Source organism: Rhyacophila brunnea, unplaced genomic scaffold (genome assembly GCF_057557595.1).
Source record: "Rhyacophila brunnea isolate RB1 unplaced genomic scaffold, BYU_Rbru_1.0 scaffold_10, whole genome shotgun sequence".
NCBI lineage: Eukaryota > Metazoa > Arthropoda > Insecta > Trichoptera > Rhyacophilidae > Rhyacophila > Rhyacophila brunnea.
Window position 1 is genome coordinate 17,494,231 of NW_028232752.1, and position 23,473 is coordinate 17,517,703.

Consider the following 23,473-nt stretch of genomic DNA (forward strand, 5'->3'; position numbering starts at 1 on the left):
TATAATACGTTAACCGTCTAAACTGTTAAAAAGTCATATGTTTTAACAGTTTCTCTCTTGGCTGTGTTAACTTTTAGAGCAAGATAGACCGTTTTGACAATTTAGACGACTAACTTATTGTAACAATTACAATATTCCAATACACAATAATGATAAACTAGCCTCGAAAGCCGCCGATAGCAACATTGTGTATAGCATAGGTGCGCAGGTTTTATTTAAAGATTTAATTGATGATTTTTGTTTTGTTGATTGTTTTTGTAATATGTAATGATGTGTGTAAATAAGCCCTTTTATTTTAGGTGTATTACTAGTTTTTGAGACGTCTATTACCATGGGTAAATTTTTCGGCACATTTATTGCTGATTGTTCACCATTCTGCTTCCGTGATCTAGAACCCACTGATACTGTCTTTGAGATTGTCGATCTAAGAGTAAGAAGTAGGTACTTTTTTATGAGCTTTCGAAGTAATTCGCATGTAGGTACTAATTATCAATTTCACACGATGTGCTCAAGCTCTCACTACATACCTACCTCAATACATGAATAATTACAAGATAAAAAGAACTTTTTGTATACAATGTTTTTAAATTTTCTATTGAATTATTATGCTCAATATGCTAAAACTTATACTTGATATGAAGTAAATAAAAAACAAACAAATATAGAATACTACACGTATATATTAATAATTTAGTTGCTAGGACCACCCCCTTAGCAACCAATAATAGTCTTTTACTTTTTACGGATTTTTCTGAAATAACTTTCCATACAAAACAGAATTAACTGAAAATGAATTCAATTCTGCTTAAAGATGACTAAAAGTATTAAAATAATGCATTAGCATCGTGTTCCGACATATTCTAAAAGTTTCAAATGTCTAGCTAGTTGGCAAGTTAGTTAAAAATCGATTGCAAGATTTGTACTTGACAAACAATCACCGGACAAACAAGTGTAAACAAAACGTTGTAATATGATGAACTGTCGATAGCTGCTTTGTGTATATAATAGACCCATTGGTATATTTTTGTGAATGATAATTGAACAGACCCTGAAAAATATGTTAATAATTAACAAGTGGGATAGATCTTCTTTAAATTGTTACGAATCAATAACCATTTACGCAATACACGTCGACACGGACAATTTTATTTTGTGTGTGGTTTCTCTCTCCAATAGTTAGCTTAGAGCGGAATGCAGAATCCAATATTTTGATCTTAAAGATAAGTTTCCGAAAAGTATGACTTAACTATAGACTATACTGACTATAGAGTTAAGGAATCCTTAACCATAGACTACTTTTGTTATGAACATGCCCCTTCTGTATTACCATTTACCACTAATAGCTGCTGTCAAAATATATTCGCGTGTCTATAAAACAGTCCATACACTCAAATTCATTTAACAATTTATCTCAATATGGATATTGATAGTGTTAATTCGTTTGGCACGTACTTGCAGAATATTATTTTACTTTTTATACGCCAGCCCGCAGAAATACAAGATACCTAGACAGAATGACACTTGACGCTAGTGTTACCATGTTAAAAAAAATATCTTGCGGTGCCTGTGGAATCACGTATAATGACTGATAACGGAAACATAGGAGTATTATAATTATATATTAATATTATGTATTTATAAAGTTCAGTTGTCATATCTTTGTCATCGTTTAACAATTATAAAATAATTCACCTAAACTACAGGAAAGGAAATTTTTAAATATGTTATTATTTTCAATAGAAAAAATGAACGAAGCTTTAAGATGAGGTGAACCATAGACAACATGATTTTAACTAAGGACAATGTTTCTGCATAGTGTTTGCTGCTAAGGAAATTTTAGTTATGACAAATGTTTCTGCATTCCGCTATTAGTCTCTTGAGTCTACAGTCTACATATACCTATGTCTGTATGAAATTTTCCTGAATCTTGTTTGAGCCAGACAATAATATTAATCTTTTAAAATCTACAACTAAATCAAACACGTTTTTTATGCTATGCTTCGTAGTCAACTGTGCTCATATATCTATGAGTCAGCTCGATAATGATTCTGGTATTTTTTAGGGTTTTGTAGTAGATTTCCTGAAGGGATGCACTTTTGTTTGTGCTCGTAAACCCTTCGCGAATACTACACCTCACATGTATTATAAGGATTCAGAGAATTAACGACGATAGGAATCCGCTCTATGCAAAACAACTATGCATTACTGATAGGTTGCTGAACAATTTCCTAACATGTTAAGATCGATTGTATTAGGTTAAATTTCTGTTTCGAATATCCAACCTCATCGATATACATAATATTTTATCACGTGATACCGTATAAGTAAGCATAGCATCAATATAATACAGAATATAATATATCTTATCGTTATTTTGATTGTCGGGATAATGATCTCGTTCCTCGTGTCCGGAAACTTGTACGTATGCAGTTAGCCGTATTACACTTCACCGTGAAATGTTGTATCGGAAATATCACACCATCGCAACTAAACTGCCATAATCCAAAGAACGTCAAACAGGGAAAATCAGCTTTGAAGTTTTTACCATTCGCATTTCTGTACTGTGTTTTTGAAATATGTTTAGATACTGAATAAAGTTTTGACTTGAATTTGATGACTTAGAGATATGAAATTTTCGGTACATATACTATGAACGATAGACAATGAAACGTAGTAATTAACTCAAAACACGTAATTTGGACTTGTGGCGGTTTAGTTGCGAGGTGCGATATGGCCGTGTATTATTAAAGACCATGCAACCTCTTTAGGTCGTATAGTACTGACATAAAATTCTTCTTCTTCTTCTTCGGCCATATCCGCCCCTTAATTTGAGCATATTATGGACACCACGCGACACCTCCAAGAATCCCTGTCGCTCGCCAGTCTTCTTGATTCATTCCAAGTCAAACCAGCATCCCGTAGCTCCACCGTATACACTCTATATATAGTATTTAGCGGCCTTCCAGGACGGATTGAAGAACAGGCAAGCCTGGTTGAGGTTCTCTTCTGGCATACGCAGTACGTTGCCGAGCCAGGTCCAACGTCACCTCTTCACTCTCACCGTGATGAGAGGCTGCTTGTTGCGTTCTCGTTGCTCCTAAAGTCATACCACCGTACACTCAGTATCCGTCGCAAACATCTGTTTTCGAAGCTCAGTATACGGTTGCTCTGAGCCTTCGTAAGGTGCCATGATTCGCTACCGTAAAGCAGCACCGTTAGAATGCAAGCGTCGAAAAGGCGGCATTTGGTTTTGACCGAGTACAATCGTGAGTCCCAGAAATTCCGCATCGAGTTGAATGTTGCTCCAGCTATTACCATTCGGATAGCATAAAAGCATATTATAGTATAAAATCATGTCTAAATAAAACACGGTTCTTATTGGTTTACACTTTACAGGAAACCAGTAGCAAACAAATTTTGAAAATAACCAATATTATGGATTATTCGTTAAGTTATGTTAGGGTTTCATTCTTGAATTTATGAATTTTGCCTAAATCAGCTATTAAAATTGAATTAATGTTCATATTGATTCTAATAAAATTGGAAACCGTATAGTATACGGCCATCTCTTTCCGATAAGAAAGCTTACGGTGAACTTTGCCACGGTGATTTTTTTTACGTACAATTTACATGTAACCCTCATTCCTTGCTAATAAATAATAATTATTGATGCTATTATCACGTCATGGATATTACATGTCATATTAATTCAATTAAATATTCATGACCTTTTCGAAGTGTAAATATGATGCTTCATTTCACAAAATTATGCCAGCGTTTTAGGCAAGAATAGATACGTACTCATACGATAACAAATATAATATATTATTAATCTGTTCATCAACTCAAATACGAAATTGCTGGCATGCACAGATGTGGATGAATAATTTGCGAGTGATCTGAATCAGCTTGCGAGACGAAGTTTATTTAATGAAATTGAATTATTGACACTTCGACACAAACTTTAATGAAAAGGTTTGAGAAAGTATTTGTGTCGTAACTTATTTATTAAGAGCTTCTGTTGATATTTTACTATATTAATTATAATAGCACATTATTTTATCCAATCTGAGAGTTTCCAAATTTAAATTTTGTGTGTATTATGTTAATGACATAAAATATAGTGTATACGTATTAAAACAACATATTATAATAAAGAAACTAGCCTGTAATTACGTACTATGTTTAACAACTAGTATACATTCTTAAAGCCTGACTTAGGTGCCGTAGTTGATGCATTTTTACAGTCAATCATATTACCTTAATAGCGCATGTACATTTTCATGGATTTACTCACACCAATAGTGCGTATTTTAAACTATCGTGACAATAACTGTTTACACATAAAAGTGCTGACTGTCTCTCCAATCTCATTCTTCAAGAGTAAGCGAGACGCGATGTTATCATTTATGGTATTATTTGACAGGTAGTGAAAATCAGTTATCCTCAAAATGAGTATAAGTAATTCGTTTTTTGCCGGCAGATTCGCCGCTATCGTTCTCACGGAACAGATTAGTTCCCTGATCGTTCTACTGTCGCATGAAAATTAAGAACCTTCCAAACTTTTTTGATTCATGCATGCAAGCTTGCAACTACAGGATAATACATGTTTACAATAAAGTATTTTCTTAGAATTGACGATTTACACCTCTTGAATGTAGTATTTTTATTGTTTATAAAGAATAATGACCTATTATTAGGTTTGACGATTTATTATAATAATATGTTATCCAGTGTATTGTTATTAATACGATAGGGTTTTTACTAATTAGGTTTTTACTGACAATTCAACTATTCATAATTTGTTTGTTGTATTTTTTCTCTTTTTTTTGTAACCTCTGACTAGATAGGTAAGTAATGGAGTTTTTACCTACTCTATTGTATTGATTTACTATATAAAGTAGAGTTAAGAGTTTTCGCTGTCAGTGTGTGTTTGCCTTTGGTGAGTGTACACGACGCCTGAAAATGCCGAAAGGCGAAACCCGGGTCGCGAGAAACGACTTAAATGGAATAGTACAGAGCTTGAATCCATTAGAATATACATTTTCTTGTTATGGTCGCGATAATACTTACTGTCAACAGTAAATTCCATGCACGGTAAACGGGGTATAACACTATTTATTATATTATTATTTTGTAGGAAGATACGAGTATAATTAGTTACATTTCTATGCACCAGTATGTTTGAGTTATCCGCTGAGTGAGCGCGCCACATGCCAACATTTAACATATCATTCAATACTTTTTATACTGTGATTAGCTATATTCTAAATTCGAACACCGAACGATTTATGATGGTATACATTATAAGTGTCGCTCGATTTCAAAATCAGCCAAGTCCATAATAGATGAATAGGAGAAAAACAGTTTTTTGTTTTCTCAAATACACAGTCACAATGGTGAAAGTTTATATCATTTCAAGTAGAGGATATTTAAAATTAATAAATTCCACATGTTGATAATGCAGAAATGTTAAAAAGCAGTAGTTCTTCAGCAATTCACAAAAAAGTAAAAAAATACCTAAAGGTGGACTTGGCTGATTTTGAAATGTAGCAACACATAGTTCCATTACTTTCAAAAGTGATGAATGTATTAGTAGTTGAGTATCATTCAAATGTATTTACTACGGGTCTTTACGAGCACTTCAAATATTCAAAACATGTTTTTATATGTATTTGATTCTTCATTTAGTATGTATTTGTATGTTTTTACCTTAATTTTTATATAAATAAAAATTGACTGAAATTGTTGTCAGTGTGCATTTCCCATTGTTACTACTCATTACTGTTCCTTACGCATTGTTACTGAATATACTAAAACGCGAAACCCGAATAATACAAAACTTAAAACAATTATATTTGTACTATAATTAATAAGTTTATCTATAAATTTAGTATGATAAATAAATGATAGTAATTATTTATACAATTTTGAGCCCATATTCCATAAAGCGTCTTTAAATCTACTTAATAAAAATGCTTTACATTAAGGATGTCCAACGCGGTAATCGCTTATCCACACTTTTTACTGTTTAATAAAATAGGCGAGAGACGAAAAATATCAAAACTGGATTCAAATACATAATAATTTATTTTGATTAATAAAACATGTTAATTACCATAAAAAAGCATTAATTTTCTATAACAGGCATGTCCAACGCGTCGATGGTGGGATGAATTTAGGTCGAATGCGAAATTGGCCTTTAAAAATTGGGTTGTAAAAATGTGAAAAGCGTGCATTGAATTATAATATAAAATTGTTTCATTACAATTTTAAGGGGGCAGCATTATTCTATTTTTATTTTCTTAACCGGCTTACGTAAAAATCGTATTCAAATAAAGTATTGAAAAACCCTCGTGACCTCATCATATCACTGGATTCGTATTTCTTCACACATCGCCTGCGACAGAAATCAGAGAAATAGAAGATCTGTTCATCGCGCAGTGGGCTCTTTGGATAGTTTGAAAATTGTTTCACGGCATTTGTTTTGTAACGAAAATGTCAATAATTTAGTTATTATATTAAGTTATAAAAGTGTGCGCTGTATGTCACAGTTATAATACAATTATTTCATAACGTATATAGTAATAAATTGCTACCTTAAAGAAGTCCAAAACAACTTTTTTAGGTTTGTAGAACTATCTATTATGTGTTATTATTTTTACCATAAACTAAGCCAAAATTATAATACGTTGGTTCAAGTTAAATAATGACAACGGAAGAGTATAGAAGATCACCGCTAGTTTTATTACAACCTACTTATAGTTGGACTCACCTGCTTTACGTAATATTATGTACATTAAAAAACAATTATTCCCGAATAGTGCTGAAGTAAGAAAGGGGGGAGATGGATGATTCTTATCTCTCCTTCTGACGACTGAAATTATATTATACATTTGTCCATCTTTCAGTTGTACTTCTTCTTCTTTTGTGCCTTATCCATTGTCAGATGTCAGCGATGAATTTTCCTATCTGTCACTGCTTAAAGTTGGGATGGAGTGCTGAGCTTAAACCAGTCTATTTAGATTTTTGAGCCAGGACATTTTTATTTTTCTAAGGCCTCAGAAAATCTTCTCTTAAATTATAAGATACAGATGTTGATATCTATCGGGATGCCGCATGATGTGACCAATGTATGACAACTTTCTAGTTTTTACTTTCATATTTTTCATACTCGTAAGCTTTAAGTTTTCTGAGTATTATTTATGGGATTTTCACGCCTTCATTCCGTATATCAGTGGCGAAAAGTGAAGGTAGGCTATTAAGCTCCAACATATATAGTGCATAGTAAAAACCTTGTCAGTCATACTTATTAGTTTTCATTGAACTAAAACTACAGTATGTAGATAGTGTTTGTTAGTTTTTAAAATTCAATTAAGCTCTGCGCAATCCAAGCCATATTAGATAATAGTGAAAAAATATTCGTGTATCTACAAAATATCTAAAAGTATACCTTTAAACCATACATAATTTTAGATATTTTATAGATAAAAGAATATTTTTTATCGATTACGTTTTGGTTTAGGCATGGCTTAATGGATTTTAAAAACTAACTAACACCGCCTAAAATAAAATGTATTCTTAATTTAATGAAAACAAAATATATGTACTTATGACTGAAAATTGTGCACTATTTTTGTCAAATCGCCCATAGCATACCTAAACTATTATGGTTTTATTAAGGTAGGGTTTAATTGAATTTAAAAAAATAACCAGCACCGTTTGCAAATTGTATTCTTATTTCAACGAAAACAAATAAATATGACTGACATATTATAGTGTGCACTATATCTTAACAGCCTACCTCCACCCTTCGCCACTGCCGTATAGTAAGACCTGAAAGACATATTATTATCTTAATACATATTATGGTACTTTTCGGTTATCAGGAATACAGTTTTTGGTACAGTACAGTACAGTAGTTTAGTTACAGCCATATCGACACGACATTTCAGTTTACTGCTATGGTCTCAGTATGCCCAGAGTAGGGAATCCAATCCAGAGTCAAATTTTTGATCCCGGGATTTCGGGATTACAATTTGACGATCCCAGGATTAGCATTTTTTCGATAGTTTATATAAAAAAAATATATATACAAAAAAACATTGATAAAATCGGTTAAAAATTAATAAATAAATAATTTATACTATTTAAGACATGTATTATTAATATTGCGCATGTTCAACCTTGTAAATACATAGGTGTAATGGATTAAATGTAAATAATATTGTAATATAAATAATTATTGTGATAGTAAAATAGTTATATGTATTTATGAAAAGATAACAAATACAAAAACAAGTTCAATTAAAATAAAATATAACATAGTGTGTAAAATACAAGCTTACATGAAGTGTTAGTTTTTTTAGTTTTTTCTGATGTTGTTACGATTGCGTAAGGCAGCAAAAAATGTTTATTTATTATCCGGTGATTCCCCATGTGATCAGTGGGTCTCCAGAATAGCATTTTCTGGTAGAAACGTCTAACTAAGTGTTTCTTGATTTATTTATTCTATTTCTAAAATTCATATCACGAAAGTGCAAAGCATTATTTTTTTCCAATCTTTCTCATTTTTATTAATTTATGTGAAAAAATAAAATGAATTGGTAACACATCGGTAATAAATCAAACTTCATTCAAACTCAGTTTATTTCTAATGTAGTTATATGTTATTTAAAGTAGTTTTTCTAAATATTTTCGTTTTTATTTTATTTTCCATAAAAATTGATAAAAAAAATCAATCCCGAAAGTTTCTGGATTATGTTTACTAATCCTGGGATTGGAATCCCTAGTAAAGTAATTAAATAATATATAATGGAGTATGCTCTTGTTAACTCAATAATAATGAATGAAATGAATCAGTGTTTTCTATTATTTCTTCGCCGAGCTATGAATTATATTACATTTAAATATAATAATATATTGTTTATAAACCTGGTCGTACTAACCGAGTTTACGGATTTTATTATATAAAGTAAGTCTCTCGTGCTTTCAATGTGAACAGATTACTTGGGGAAAATATTTTCGCTGAAACTAATGGAATAGAATTGCCAAAGTTTTCCGACTTTTTCGCGAAAACACAAACATGTCGCGTGCTCGGGAAAATGCGACACTTGGCTTTTTTACTGAGTCACGTCAGTATGAGGCTTCTTATGTGTTATTTAACATAATGGACAGAGAATTAAGTTTTTTACAACACGTACCTATATTTAATGCGGTGCTAGGTAAAGTTTCTCTAAATTACACTGTATTACGAACATACAGTGTAATAGGTAACGCTGTTTCCTACATAAATCAATGCTTTTAAATTTTATATATTATAAATAAGTCAATAAATAATTCCGTTGTAAATTAAAGTATTCTGTATTAATAAGGTTATTTGAAAATAACACAAGTCTGCAAGCATTGGCAGTAGCTTTGATGTTGTCTGTAGACAGTGAGAATCTCACTGTGTGATTTTCTATATTCTACAAACACGTATCTCAATTTTTGTCAGTTTTGAGTTGTTTGATGCTATGAATTCAGAATTTGAATACGCACATATTCCACTAACACGTATCTCAAAACATACTTTACAACATAATAGATTTAACCAATAACAAAAACTCGCATCACAATAAAAGACTTTTATAAATATTATAAACTTGTATCTTGAGTTACGTTTTTGTAAGTATACAGAATACTGAACTCTGACAGCTAATTGTACTGAAGCTCTTTCTCGTAAGTCAAGATACGTGTTTGCTGCAGTAATGTTACACAGTAAAGTTGCAACGCATTCTCGTATCTCCGACAATATGACTGATCGGTCGAAAGTACAGTGCGATAAATTGAATAAACATAACATTTTTTCATGAAAGTATATGTAACTATACTAAATGGATATTTCATAGAAGAAATTTTATTTCTAAATTAAAAACTGAGAGAATTAAGTTTTTATTTGCCTCTCCTGAAAAGTTATGATTTTTGAGATACGTGTTTGTAGAAAATTACAGACGGTATGGACTGCTTGTAAGATACGGGATCCTGTTGCGTTAACTGCCAGTAGAACACGTATTAAATCGTTGATGCTTTTTTAACTCTATAGCAGATGTATACAGTTTCACTGGTTGAATTACGCTAACTTGACATACCACTTGCACGTGGATTATTGTGGCATATTGTTGTAAGTACCGCCGTAAAAGTGATACGAAATTGTAAATAGATATTTGTCACAAACACGTTTTTTTCTTCCCGAAAATTTATTAAACTACATTTTATTGATAAAAAATAAGCATTGAACAATAAACAGAAACCATTTAAAAAAAACGCATATTTTATGACCATTTTTTTAAATTGTAAATTTTATTTTGAATTAAAAAAAATATCTATTACTTATTGTTTTATTTGTTATATTTTCGGTAAATGGTATTTAAATAATTAAAAGATAAAAAGAACTTTTTATATACAACGTTTTAAATTTTCAGTTGAATCATATAAACTTAACTTGACTAGCTTAAACGATCAAAAAAAATTGTACTTGATAGAAATAATACTGAAATGTCATTTTGACATTTCATATTGATTTCCATAGTAACGCACGTATATATTAATAATTTAGTTGCTAGGATCCCAGACCCCTATCAACCAATAACGGTGTCGAAATAACTTTTCATACAAAATAGAATTAACTGAAAATGAATTCAATTCTACTTAAAGATGGCTAAAAGTATTAAAAAAATGCATTGGCATCGTGCTCTTATATTCTCTTCTTAATAAAAACGTTGTAAAAAATAATATAACATAGGATGTGTGATATATTGTCAACTAGGGTTCAAACCCATTGTCGCTAATTATAATTAGTATTACTCAGTACTATAATATTAACTTATTATCAGCCATAAACATAGTCATAATTATTATGTTAATACATAGGCTACGTATAATACAAACTTTTGTTTCGGTTCTTTTTCGCAAAACAGAAATCGATTTTACCATAAATTTTATATCCAATGGTAAAGTAGGAATCATTATTTCAATTTTTCCGAAAGATATCATTGTAAGTAATTGTGTTTGTTGGATAATATAATTTGTAATCAAACGATACGAGCCAGAAATGATATAAGGTATATTATATATTATGTATGGGGCGAATTTTAACAGTAAGTTTTTTTTTTCAGTTAAATATTAGATTTTGATCGGGGAAAAATATTACTGAATTCTATTCGATGGATTGATTATTTATGATAAGATGGTTGTTCAAAATAATTTCAAAATTAAAACAGCTTTTTTATAGTACAAAGTATTTATTGATGAAAATATATGAATAGAAAAAAAAACTATTAAATATTTTTTTATTCATTTTTTCCGTAATCATACTTATCAGTTGTATAATATGAATAGGTATAAATTTTTAACCCTAAATGTATAAAATCATGCATTTAAGGGTTAAATGATAATTATTATAAAATATTTGTTAGAATAATTTCCATACCAAGTAACAGATCATAATCATATTTATATACACAATAATGGCCCTTAGACTATAGATTAAGTTCTTTTATTAAGGGCCACTTAATAAATAATAAGCTACTTTATGTTAATAGCTTCTCAAACTTTAACTCCATTGATCTCGTCTACCTCTTTAAAATAAGTACCTGGAGAGAAACGAAAGTAATCCATCAACTATAAATACATAATATAGTAAGCATTTCAAAATCTGGTGAGTCGTATATGTAGTACTGTTATAAAACCTACAGATCAATTGAATTAACGTGTATGTTAAATTCGCCAGATTTCATGACAGCCTTTTTTGTACCTTAGTATAAGGGTAACAAGGAGATGACAGGGGACTAAATGAAGGAAATAGGGTTTGTTTTATCTCCCATATGGAGCTTTGGGATAAAAGGGACATCTTTAAAACGGTTGTTTCAACATTTACTCTAAGTTTCAAATCTCTGTTTACGACGAAGGTAAGTATCTATACATGTTTTTTTAGTAAAACTTATTTTAACGTAGAGGTTAAGTTTTGTGAACTTTATACAATAAAATAATCAAATTCAGTTTCATCGCGCGGAAATAGCACACATTAGTTTGATTCCCATGTCGATAACTTGTTATCTATGTATTTTGTATTGTCACACCATAAGGCAATGTCACACTCATGTCCGGTATGTCGCGAGTATTCTCCCTTTCTAAGAGTCCACGCCCATGACAATGGTTGACAAAAAAACCATAGACGGCTCCAAATAAACCGCCCCGCACCACACCTTGTCCCAATCAGTTGTCTATGCATAGAAATATCTCAAGAATAGTTACCTAAGAATAAGATCGCCACACACTCAGGCGTCCTTTGGCTTTTACATGACTTTTAATTAATAATAGTACCTAACTACCTAATAGTGGCGAACGGTGGAGGCTGTTAATATCCGCAATAAATAATGCACACAAAAGGTTGTTAGGCAAACTTATTTATTTTCATTGAACTAAGACTTACAATTTACTTACTTATTTGTTCGTTTTTTAAATCCAAATAAACCCTGTCTAATTCAAGCCAAAGTAGATAATAGTCACAAAATATTCGTTTACCTATAAAATTATGCCATTAAACCATAAGATATTGTATAGATAGCTATGTTATCAATTATGGTTTCGTTAGGCAGGGCTTAATAAATTTTATAAAACTAACAACACCATAATGTGTAATAATAATAATATGTATTATTAGTTGAATAATAACAAATAAGTATGACTGTCAAAGTTTAATATTCACTACTTATGTCGAATTTTAACAGCCTACCTCCACCACTTGTCACTGCTATCTGCCTATAAGAGAGAGGAGCATGATAAGTTATTATAATATACTTTATCATAATAAACAATTTCAGCTACTCAAACTCAGACGGAAAAATCAGCACATAAATAATAAAAGGTGGTTTCACAGTGAAACCACTCAGCAAAAAAGGGTTTCGTGGAAAATACTAGCCTGTGGTAAGAATAGTTCGCTTGTATTATTATCTGTGTAATAATAATATGCATATTGTAATAATCTATTTATTCAACTCGGTTTGTTAATGCAGCGTGAAAAGTTTACAGTCAGACAACATCGTGCACAATTATTCATTGTCAGAATAAGTTTAAATAATAATTCCAACATCTCTCTGTCTCCGTAGTGCTTTCCAACCTTCAGGTAAATTTTACATTTAAAGCGTTTTTATTAGGTCGTATTCTTATTTGTCCGGTGGTTGTTTATCCAGTACAAATCTTGCAATCGATTTTAACTAACTTCCCGACTAGCTAGACATTTGAAACTTCTAGAATATATCAGAACACGATGCCATTGCATTTTTTTACTTAGCCATCTTAAGTAGAATTGAATTCATCAGTTAATTCTGTTTTGTATGAAAAGTTATTTCGGAAGAAATCCGTAATCCAATCCACTATTATTGGTTGCTAGGTGTCTGGGGTCCTACCAACTAAATTATTAATATATACGCGCGTTACTATGGAAATCAATATGAATGTCAAAATGACATTTCAGTATTATTTCTATCAAGTACAAATTTTTTTGATCGTTTAAGCTAGTCAAGTCAAGTTTATATGATTCAACAGAAAATTTAAAAACGTTGTATATAAAAAGTTATTTTTATCTTGTAATTATTATATTTTTAACAGTTGTTAAATTTAATATTCCACCATGGTTAAAAAGACAATCTAATTGAATTTAAGCTCAATGTGGTTAATATATTCAGTGGAAAAGGCTGGTCATGTTATTAGGATCCATTTAAGTTAATGGTCCCACCAAACCTGGTCTTAATTAGGCATAGATATCACAGATCCTTACGTTTGGCTGTGAAGCATCAGTGTTTTTAAGACTTTTATGAACATCTCAGGAGTATTTTTTTCGACCATGTCCGATCCTACTAAGATCATATGGGCCTTCACAAAGTGGAGGTTTGTATTAAATTATTAATGTTTTTTTACGAGAAATGGATGTCAACCACTTGCTCAACCTATTAGGTCCATACTCTGACTCATACACAAATTGAAAAACAATATGTGTAGGTAGACTCAGGATTCCAACCTGGGACCCACGACGCTATAGACCGTGCGACTGTCGTGTTTAATTAGCAAAGACTTACTTAACCATGCACTTAAGGGTGTTTCTACTTTACGTTAAAAGTGCACATAGGAGATTTAATCGTGGCAAATAATAAAAGCTAATACAAAAATGTCGAATAATCTAAGTAAAATTATTAGATATAGTGGATCTAGACTCTAGAGCCTTCCATAAGGTTTATGAAGCTCAGTGGGTATCTGGCTCCTGTATCTGAGGATGTAGAGAGGCTGAGTGTTACCAACTGCAGTGATAAAAATTCTTGAACGATGATTATGCAGTCGAATTTGGACCTAAAATCTTCTGTAGCTAGGCAAAAAGGTGGCAGAATTTCCATTTATATAACCGTAAGCTGCGGAATATAATCTCTCAACGTGTTAATTGACTGTCACCTTGAGGCTTCGAATTGGATTCCCGGTGAGGTCACAATAGAATATAATATTTGAATCTCTCAAACCCTGGGTATTTACGAGATTATTTCACTTTTACTACGCACTGCTATCATTAGTATTTTTTTATTAACACTGTAATTGTGGTGTTAATAATGTCAAATAGTAGATAATTAATGATCTCGAAAATATAATATCTATATACCATCTTTCATGGGAAGTATTAACACTCATACTCTATTGAGAGTATTGAAATACGAAGCTAGTAAGTGACTTGGGTTTTCACCGTGTCTCCTTCTTCCTTCTTTACTCGACGTTTCGGGCTCGTTGCAGAGGCCATTATCAAGAGATATGTTTTATGATGAAATGTAGTGTATGTATGTGAATGTAAACGTTGCTCTAAGAAAGTCAAAAGGAATCCGATTATCTAAGAGCAAACGTTGTTCAGAGTAATCTGTCAATCATTACGACCGGAGATACTGGCTCGAATATTAGATTTTGCTGATAGTGCCGGAAGCCATGACGTTTTTAATCGTAATCCATCATCCCTATTAATGTTTTCAGGGTTTCTGTGGATTTCAATGGCCTCCTTTACCAATCGTGCGAAATATCCTTTATTCCGACCCAATATCTTGGTCTCGAAGTCAAATTTGTGCCCTGTATCCATCGAGTGCTCGGCAATTGCCGACATCGTGTAATGTTTAAGACGGTATGCTCTCTCGTGTTCACTCACACGCTTCTGTACCGTTCTAGAAGTCTGGCCTATATACTTTTTTGGGCATCCACGACAGCTTATCTGGTATACACCTGCCGAGTACAAAGGCTGTGAGTCCTTTACTGGTCTTAGCATATTTCGGACCTTTGTCGATGTTGAGAATATTGTTTCAATATTATGTTTCCGAAGTATCCTGGAAATAGTATCTGTGGTGTTTTTGATGTAAGGTAGATAGGCCCGGCCTTTGAACTGTATCTTTTCCTCCTGACTGATCGGGTTAAGGTTGATTTTGCTTCTGGTGGCTTTTTGGATCATATTGTGAGAATATCCGTTTGCTTGAAGAGCCTTTGATACTTGAGATATCTCGGATTTTAAATACGAAGATTCGCAGATACGCCGAGCTCTTGTCATCAAAGTCGAAATCAGACCCATTTTTTGAGCAGGGTGGTGGTGAGAAGAAGCATGTAAATAACGATTGGTATGAGTTGGTTTCCGATAGACTCTGTGTCCTAGAGAACCATCCAATTTTCTGATAACTTCCACGTCAAGAAATGGTAGAGCTCCGTTCTGTTCAATCTCCATCGTGAATTTAATCATCGAATGTAGATTGTTTAAATGGGCCAAAAACTCATTTAGAGCTTCTATACCATGAGGCCATATTAAGAAGGTATCATCGACATACCGTAACCAGCACGAAGGTTTTAATCTACACGTGTCAAGAGCTGTCTGTTCAAAATTTTCCATGAAAAAATTCGCAACCACGGGAGATAGAGGGGACCCCATAGCGACTCCTTCGGTTTGTTCAAACACTTTGCCCTGAAAGCTAAAGTAGCTTGACGTCAAACAGTGCTTGAAAAGTCCAGTCATTTCTGCGGAGAAAACTTCACCTATTAATTTTAGGGTATCATCTAGGGGGACATTTGTGAATAGTGACTCTACATCAAAGCTTACTAAGAGGTCAGTAGGCTTTATAGTCATATCAGCTAATAATTTGACAAAATGTGTTGAATCCTTAACCCATGATGCGGTGGCGTTGGTATGTGGTTGCAAAAGGGACGCCAGATATTTAGAAAGTCTATACGTGGGAGAGTCGATTGCGCTAACTATCGGTCGAAGTGGGCAGTCAGGCTTGTGAATCTTGGGTAACCCATATATCCCAGGAGTCTTCGGCGCTTTAGTAAATACTTTCCAGTATTCCTCACTAGGAATATCGGAAGATCGAACTAATTCCCTCGTTTTTCTGTCAATCTTGTCGGTGGGGTTCCGCTTTACATGTTTATACACAGGGGCTTTCAGTAACTCTTCCATTTTGGCAACATAGTCCGTCGCATCCATAACGACTGTCGCGTTTCCTTTATCAGCGGGTAAAACCACCAGTTTGTCGTTTTTTCGCAAATCGCGTAATGCTCGACTTTCCGCAGGCGTTATGTTACTTTGTGGCGGTTTTGATTTCCTGAGGATACGGCTGGCGTCTTGTCGTATTTCTTCTGCAACAGCAGGGGGTAGTTTGTGTATAGCAGATTCAACTTCGCATATGATGTCGTCAACAGGAATGTGTTTTGGTGTTATTGCAAAATTCATTCCTTTTCCGAGTACAGCTATTGTTGCGTCGTCCAAGACAGCTGAAGACAAGTTCTTAACAACATTCAAATTGAGTGAAGGCGGAACACCTTTCTTATTGACTCTCTGATTGACCGGATATCCCACAACCAAGCAACCAGACGATATATTTTGGACACTGAAAGGCACAAGAAGAAATTGAGCAGTCTATCCGTTAAGAAAGGTGTTCCGCCTTCACTCAATTTGAATGTTGTTAAGAACTTGTCTTCAGCTGTCTTGGACGACGCAACAATAGCTGTACTCGGAAAAGGAATGAATTTTGCAATAACACCAAAACACATTCCTGTTGACGACATCATATGCGAAGTTGAATCTGCTATACACAAACTACCCCCTGCTGTTGCAGAAGAAATACGACAAGACGCCAGCCGTATCCTCAGGAAATCAAAACCGCCACAAAGTAACATAACGCCTGCGGAAAGTCGAGCATTACGCGATTTGCGAAAAAACGACAAACTGGTGGTTTTACCCGCTGATAAAGGAAACGCGACAGTCGTTATGGATGCGACGGACTATGTTGCCAAAATGGAAGAGTTACTGAAAGCCCCTGTGTATAAACATGTAAAGCGGAACCCCACCGACAAGATTGACAGAAAAACGAGGGAATTAGTTCGATCTTCCGATATTCCTAGTGAGGAATACTGGAAAGTATTTACTAAAGCGCCGAAGACTCCTGGGATATATGGGTTACCCAAGATTCACAAGCCTGACTGCCCACTTCGACCGATAGTTAGCGCAATCGACTCTCCCACGTATAGACTTTCTAAATATCTGGCGTCCCTTTTGCAACCACATACCAACGCCACCGCATCATGGGTTAAGGATTCAACACATTTTGTCAAATTATTAGCTGATATGACTATAAAGCCTACTGACCTCTTAGTAAGCTTTGATGTAGAGTCACTATTCACAAATGTCCCCCTAGATGATACCCTAAAATTAATAGGTGAAGTTTTCTCCGCAGAAATGACTGGACTTTTCAAGCACTGTTTGACGTCAAGCTACTTTAGCTTTCAGGGCAAAGTGTTTGAACAAACCGAAGGAGTCGCTATGGGGTCCCCTCTATCTCCCGTGGTTGCGAATTTTTTCATGGAAAATTTTGAACAGACAGCTCTTGACACGTGTAGATTAAAACCTTCGTGCTGGTTACGGTATGTCGATGATACCTTCTTAATATGGCCTCATGGTATAGAAGCTCTAAATGAGTTTTTGGCCCATTTAAACAATCTACATTCGATGATTAAATTCACGATGGAGATTGAACAGAACGGAGCTCTACCATTTCTTGACGTGGAAGTTATCAGAAAATTGGATGGTTCTCTAGGACACAGAGTCTATCGGAAACCAACTCATACCAATCGTTATTTACATGCTTCTTCTCACCACCACCCTGCTCAAAAAATGGGTCTGATTTCGACTTTGATGACAAGAGCTCGGCGTATCTGCGAATCTTCGTATTTAAAATCCGAGATATCTCAAGTATCAAAGGCTCTTCAAGCAAACGGATATTCTCACAATATGATCCAAAAAGCCACCAGAAGCAAAATCAACCTTAACCCGATCAGTCAGGAGGAAAAGATACAGTTCAAAGGCCGGGCCTATCTACCTTACATCAAAAACACCACAGATACTATTTCCAGGATACTTCGGAAACATAATATTGAAACAATATTCTCAACATCGACAAAGGTCCGAAATATGCTAAGACCAGTAAAGGACTCACAGCCTTTGTACTCGGCAGGTGTATACCAGATAAGCTGTCGTGGATGCCCAAAAAAGTATATAGGCCAGACTTCTAGAACGGTACAGAAGCGTGTGAGTGAACACGAGAGAGCATACCGTCTTAAACATTACACGATGTCGGCAATTGCCGAGCACTCGATGGATACAGGGCACAAATTTGACTTCGAGACCAAGATATTGGGTCGGAATAAAGGATATTTCGCACGATTGGTAAAGGAGGCCATTGAAATCCACAGAAACCCTGAAAACATTAATAGGGATGATGGATTACGATTAAAAACGTCATGGCTTCCGGCACTATCAGCAAAATCTAATATTCGAGCCAGTATCTCCGGTCGTAATGATTGACAGATTACTCTGAACAACGTTTGCTCTTAGATAATCGGATTCCTTTTGACTTTCTTAGAGCAACGTTTACATTCACATACATACACTACATTTCATCATAAAACATATCTCTTGATAATGGCCTCTGCAACGAGCCCGAAACGTCGAGTAAAGAAGGAAGAAGGAGACACGGTGAAAACCCAAGAATATACTACGATAAAAAACAACCGTGAAAGCCTCAAACATTATACTAGTAAGTGACTTCAGTTTTTTTAACAGATTGAGCTGAATAAGGAGGATACAAAGATGAGGAAAATGTGGTATTGCATAAAATATTGATAATCTTTGGATAATGTATTAGTGTAGCTGTCATCGGATTCCTATAACCCAGATCTCAATTATAGTATTATTTATTAAACATTCATTTTTCACGTACAACCAATCACGACCTATATATAAAATGATTTCGTAATGTTATGAGATAGCGGATTTGCTATTTCGAATTAATATCATTATATAATAATTTCAACATATTATTTCATAGTACGGAGGTTAATAAATAACGGATCAGAATCGATTGCACATCTCACTCTTTTACAAGTTTCTAAGACACATCGCACCGAATTACCATTATATTAATTATTATTTTGCATCTATTTTACCGTTCTAGTTATTTGAAACAGTATATAAATTCTCACCTCCTCCATCATCATGAACAACTTACTACTACCGTCTTTCATTTGGAATACCTTTCCTCTGCCGAACCAGAATACGATATTGTTTCTTTTAAAAGATGGACAAATGAATCTAAATCTCTCATAGATGTGAAGAAATCGAAATGAAAATGTCGGACGATCAAAAAAGTAGTATTTATACATGGGACCTAAATTGTTCAAGACATGAATGATAATATGAGCGACTTTAAAAGAAAGAAACATTGAATGTTTAGGTCATGTTTTGAGAATTTTGTAAGCGAGATCTGATCATAAGGCGTTGGTACTCAGGTTATTCTCATTAATACCCATTTTCCAGTATATTAAATTTATACGAATCATCGCATATTCTGGAAGATTAATATTCAGAGGCTGGATGCAGTTTACGGGGCCGCCCATTTGATAGCGCTGCTCTAACTAAAGTCGTCTTGCATGACTAGTAGACATGATAATAATATAAGACAAGACAAGGCGGAGTCGAAACAAACTTTATACCGCATTATAAGAACGCCACTTTCCAACAACTACGATTGGATGTAGTGAACTATTTAACAAGCATAACGTAATTACTATAAAAAATACGAATAATAACAATTTTATTATCAAAATTTATACGTAATTAAATAACTGTGGTTTGTGTAGTTGTTTGCTATTTTAATTTTATTTTAATTTGGTATTACATCCAATTACTAAGTTTAGTTTTTTTATATGGATACAATTGTCATATTCGATTAATAAACGGAAAACTGTTTTTACGGTTTTTTATTGTTTATGTTTATTTTAATATAACATAATAGTATGGCTTTATTGTTTATGTATATTACGGACAAACGCAGTGTGCGAGGAACGGTTTTTCAATTGACAGATTATTTAGGAATCTTTTGATTGAAAGGTTTTATTTTGACTAGGAACTCATTATATAATTTAATATAATTATGATAAATTTAGTTTACGTCAACTGTTTTTGTGACGAGTACTTCATTATCGACTGAGATCGTTAGTTCTATTGTCGACGTGTATGAACCCTCAAATACTAGTCGTAATAAAAAAGCTATAAGTATTGATAAAAAATATTATATTATTTTTGTGTGTATGGATGTGCGTTATAACAGAAAAATTAATTTAAAAAATATTAGATACATACTTGGAAAGTTTCGTTAAAAAACATATTGTACCTACTCAATATTATAAAATCATAAATAAAAATTTGATGTAATGATGATTCATGCCTTTCAGATCCAGTGATTGTAGTCATATAAGTTAGCATAAGTATAACATGTTCAGAATATCAGTCCGATGCGACATTTCTTTTACCACGAGAAAAACTCGGTTATAAATCGCAGTTCTCAGTTCCCAATGAATATTTCGAGATATTCATCAGAATCACCACCGCCTTGCACTACAAAAATTTTTTCAGGGTTTTTGCAAGGTGGCCGAATTAAAATTAGCAATATCCGATGCGGGTAGACGAATTGTTTTCAATAAGGCATATTTCTCAACCGGCACAATTTTCATTTAGTAGAGTAGTTTTCGTGCCAAAGTCCTTAAAGAATCCTCGATAGTAAATGCGAGGTAAGATCCATAAAGGAATCTAGAATATATATATATATATATATATATATATGATACTATGCATTAGGGACTATGTGAAACGTATACTAGAAAATTCATTCGAAATAATTTTCATTTTGTTATTTTATTAACGTTTTTCACAACAATGGTAAGTATGTACCTACGTTAGATTTTTTTATTGAAGAAATGAATTTTGCACCGTTATTGGATAATATCATAGCAATCTGGTTAATATCTACAACTCTCAACCATCTCAACCTGCCTGATATATTTTTCTGGAAAGACGGCAGGTCTTCCCATGTTTAGTTGTTGCTGATCGAGACCTTTCACGATTATGTTCATAAGGTTGCATAAAGCATGATTATTCACATCTGAAGATGGAGGGTTTTGTTATCTGTTGTCTAAAAATGTTAGTTGAATTGTTTTAAATTAATTAAGCTACATAATATTTATTTTTATAACATAGAAACACTTCCGGTATTAGTATGCATTCAGAGTTTACAGAGCTTTATAGCATAATAATAAGAGAGAATGCTCAAAACGGTACACGAAAACAGATTGATGAACTTGCCAAAGAATTACTTCAGTTCAGGTATTTATCACATTATTTGAAAACTAGAAACCACACTTGACTCATCACTAGAAACTAATTTCGATAGTATAAGGTGCTTAGTTTCAAAATAGATGATCTTTTTGATCAAAAGGGTCAGAGATAATCACACTAAGCTGACTGGCTGTAAGACTGTGAAAGACAACAATTTCGGATTTAACATTATAGTTAAATCCTAATCAGTCTACAAAGCGCTTGCGGCGTCCAGTCAATGGGCCGCACCATCTATGGGTCTCTTTCTGAAGTCACGCCGCTACAGTCATGAATTAGTAACATGGAGAGATATAAACTAAGAATTATATTTTTTACAGTTGAGATTTAGATTTATATCTGACAAAGCATTTTTATTACAACGTTTTTATTAGCTCGTATTCTTATTTGTCCGATGGTTTTTGTCCGGTATAAATTTTGGAATTGATTTTTAACTAACTTCCTGACTAGCTAGACAATTAAAACTTTTGGAATATATTATCAGAACACGATGCCAATGCATTTTTTAATACTCTTAGACATATTTAAGTAGAGTTGAATTCATTTTCAGTTAATTCTGTTTTGTATGAAAAGTTATTTTGGAAAAAATCCGTAATCCAATCCACTACTATTGGTTGTTAGGAGTCTGGGTTCCTAGCAACTAAATTATTAATATATACGTGCGTTACTATGGAAATCAAAATGACATTTCAGTAATATTTCTATCAAGTACATTTTCTTTTGATCGTTTAAGCTAGTCAAGTCAAGTTTATATGGTTCAACAGAAAATTTAAAAACTTTGTATATAAAAAGTTCTTTTTATCTTGTAATTAATAAAGTTTATTTTAATTTATTTGGCCCACAGTTATTAGACAATACTACTATTTAAAAAATGTTTAACGTGTGTGATGATAACATGAAAGATTTTTTTAATGTCAGCTGTTTCCCAGGTATTGTTACACCCTTAATTAGGTGCCACAGTTTTTAATGCGGTTCGCATTAAATGTGTCTTTTGTGAAAATGACTAACTTTTGCAAAAAAAAATGCTTGCCAAATATTAAAATCTCGCTCAAAAACGAAATGAACTGGGCACTACAGGTATTCTTTTGTACACGGCGAGTCGAGGGCAATTTGACGGAAAGCACTCCTGGCTGCGGTGATAAAATTACACACACCCACAATGAACGCACAGTACCGATGAAAACAAGGCCTTTGTCACCCTGAGGCAGGGAAAAACACGCTTATTGGCCCTTGTGGCATCGTTTGCGAATGGCCAAAAGTTCGCCGCGAAAGGGCCGGCTGTCCCTCCCTTAAGTGAAAAGCTCAATCAAATGGCGGCTTGGTTGGGATATTAAGGCAAAATCCGTTTTAAAAGTTTTTTTTTGTTCAGTTAAAATGGGAAATCTTTCAAAACATTCTCATATACCGATGGTAGGATTTGTAAGTATAACTCTCCAGTACACAACAGAAAATATAAGTTTTCAAAACACTAACCTTGCTTAATTATAAAGATAATATAATTTTGAAAAACCTCAAAAACTCAAAAAAAATTAAAAGAGTTAAACCAAGTAGATTCGAATTTACGTCTTTCACATTCCGGGTGAGTGGTCAGCTCTTATATGTGTGTGCTTATGAGGTTTTTTAAAATTGTGTTTTGATATAATAAAGAATCAAACATTGTAAACCCTTTTATATATCATCAATATTGAATTTAGGAAATAA

General features: G+C 33.3%; 2 protein-coding genes across 2 annotated transcripts in view; one reads left to right on the top strand and one right to left on the bottom strand.

Annotated features, from left to right (window-relative positions):
* The window catches only part of LOC147078942 (uncharacterized), a 41,517-nt gene extending 24,405 nt beyond the window's left edge, over positions 1-17,112 (bottom strand). The window contains exons 1-2 of the mRNA XM_085955647.1: positions 17,018-17,112; positions 15,879-16,934 (exon numbers count right to left, since the gene is read on the bottom strand). Of these exons, the coding sequence (XP_085811773.1) occupies positions 15,879-16,934; positions 17,018-17,112 (1,151 nt within the window). The remainder of the gene's footprint in view (positions 1-15,878; positions 16,935-17,017) is intronic.
* A 202-nt stretch (positions 17,113-17,314) lies between these two features.
* The window catches only part of LOC147078943 (uncharacterized), a 145,081-nt gene continuing 138,922 nt past the window's right edge, over positions 17,315-23,473 (top strand). Inside the window, exon 1 of the mRNA XM_085955657.1 lies at positions 17,315-17,967. Within this exon, the coding sequence (XP_085811783.1) occupies positions 17,315-17,967 (653 nt within the window). The remainder of the gene's footprint in view (positions 17,968-23,473) is intronic.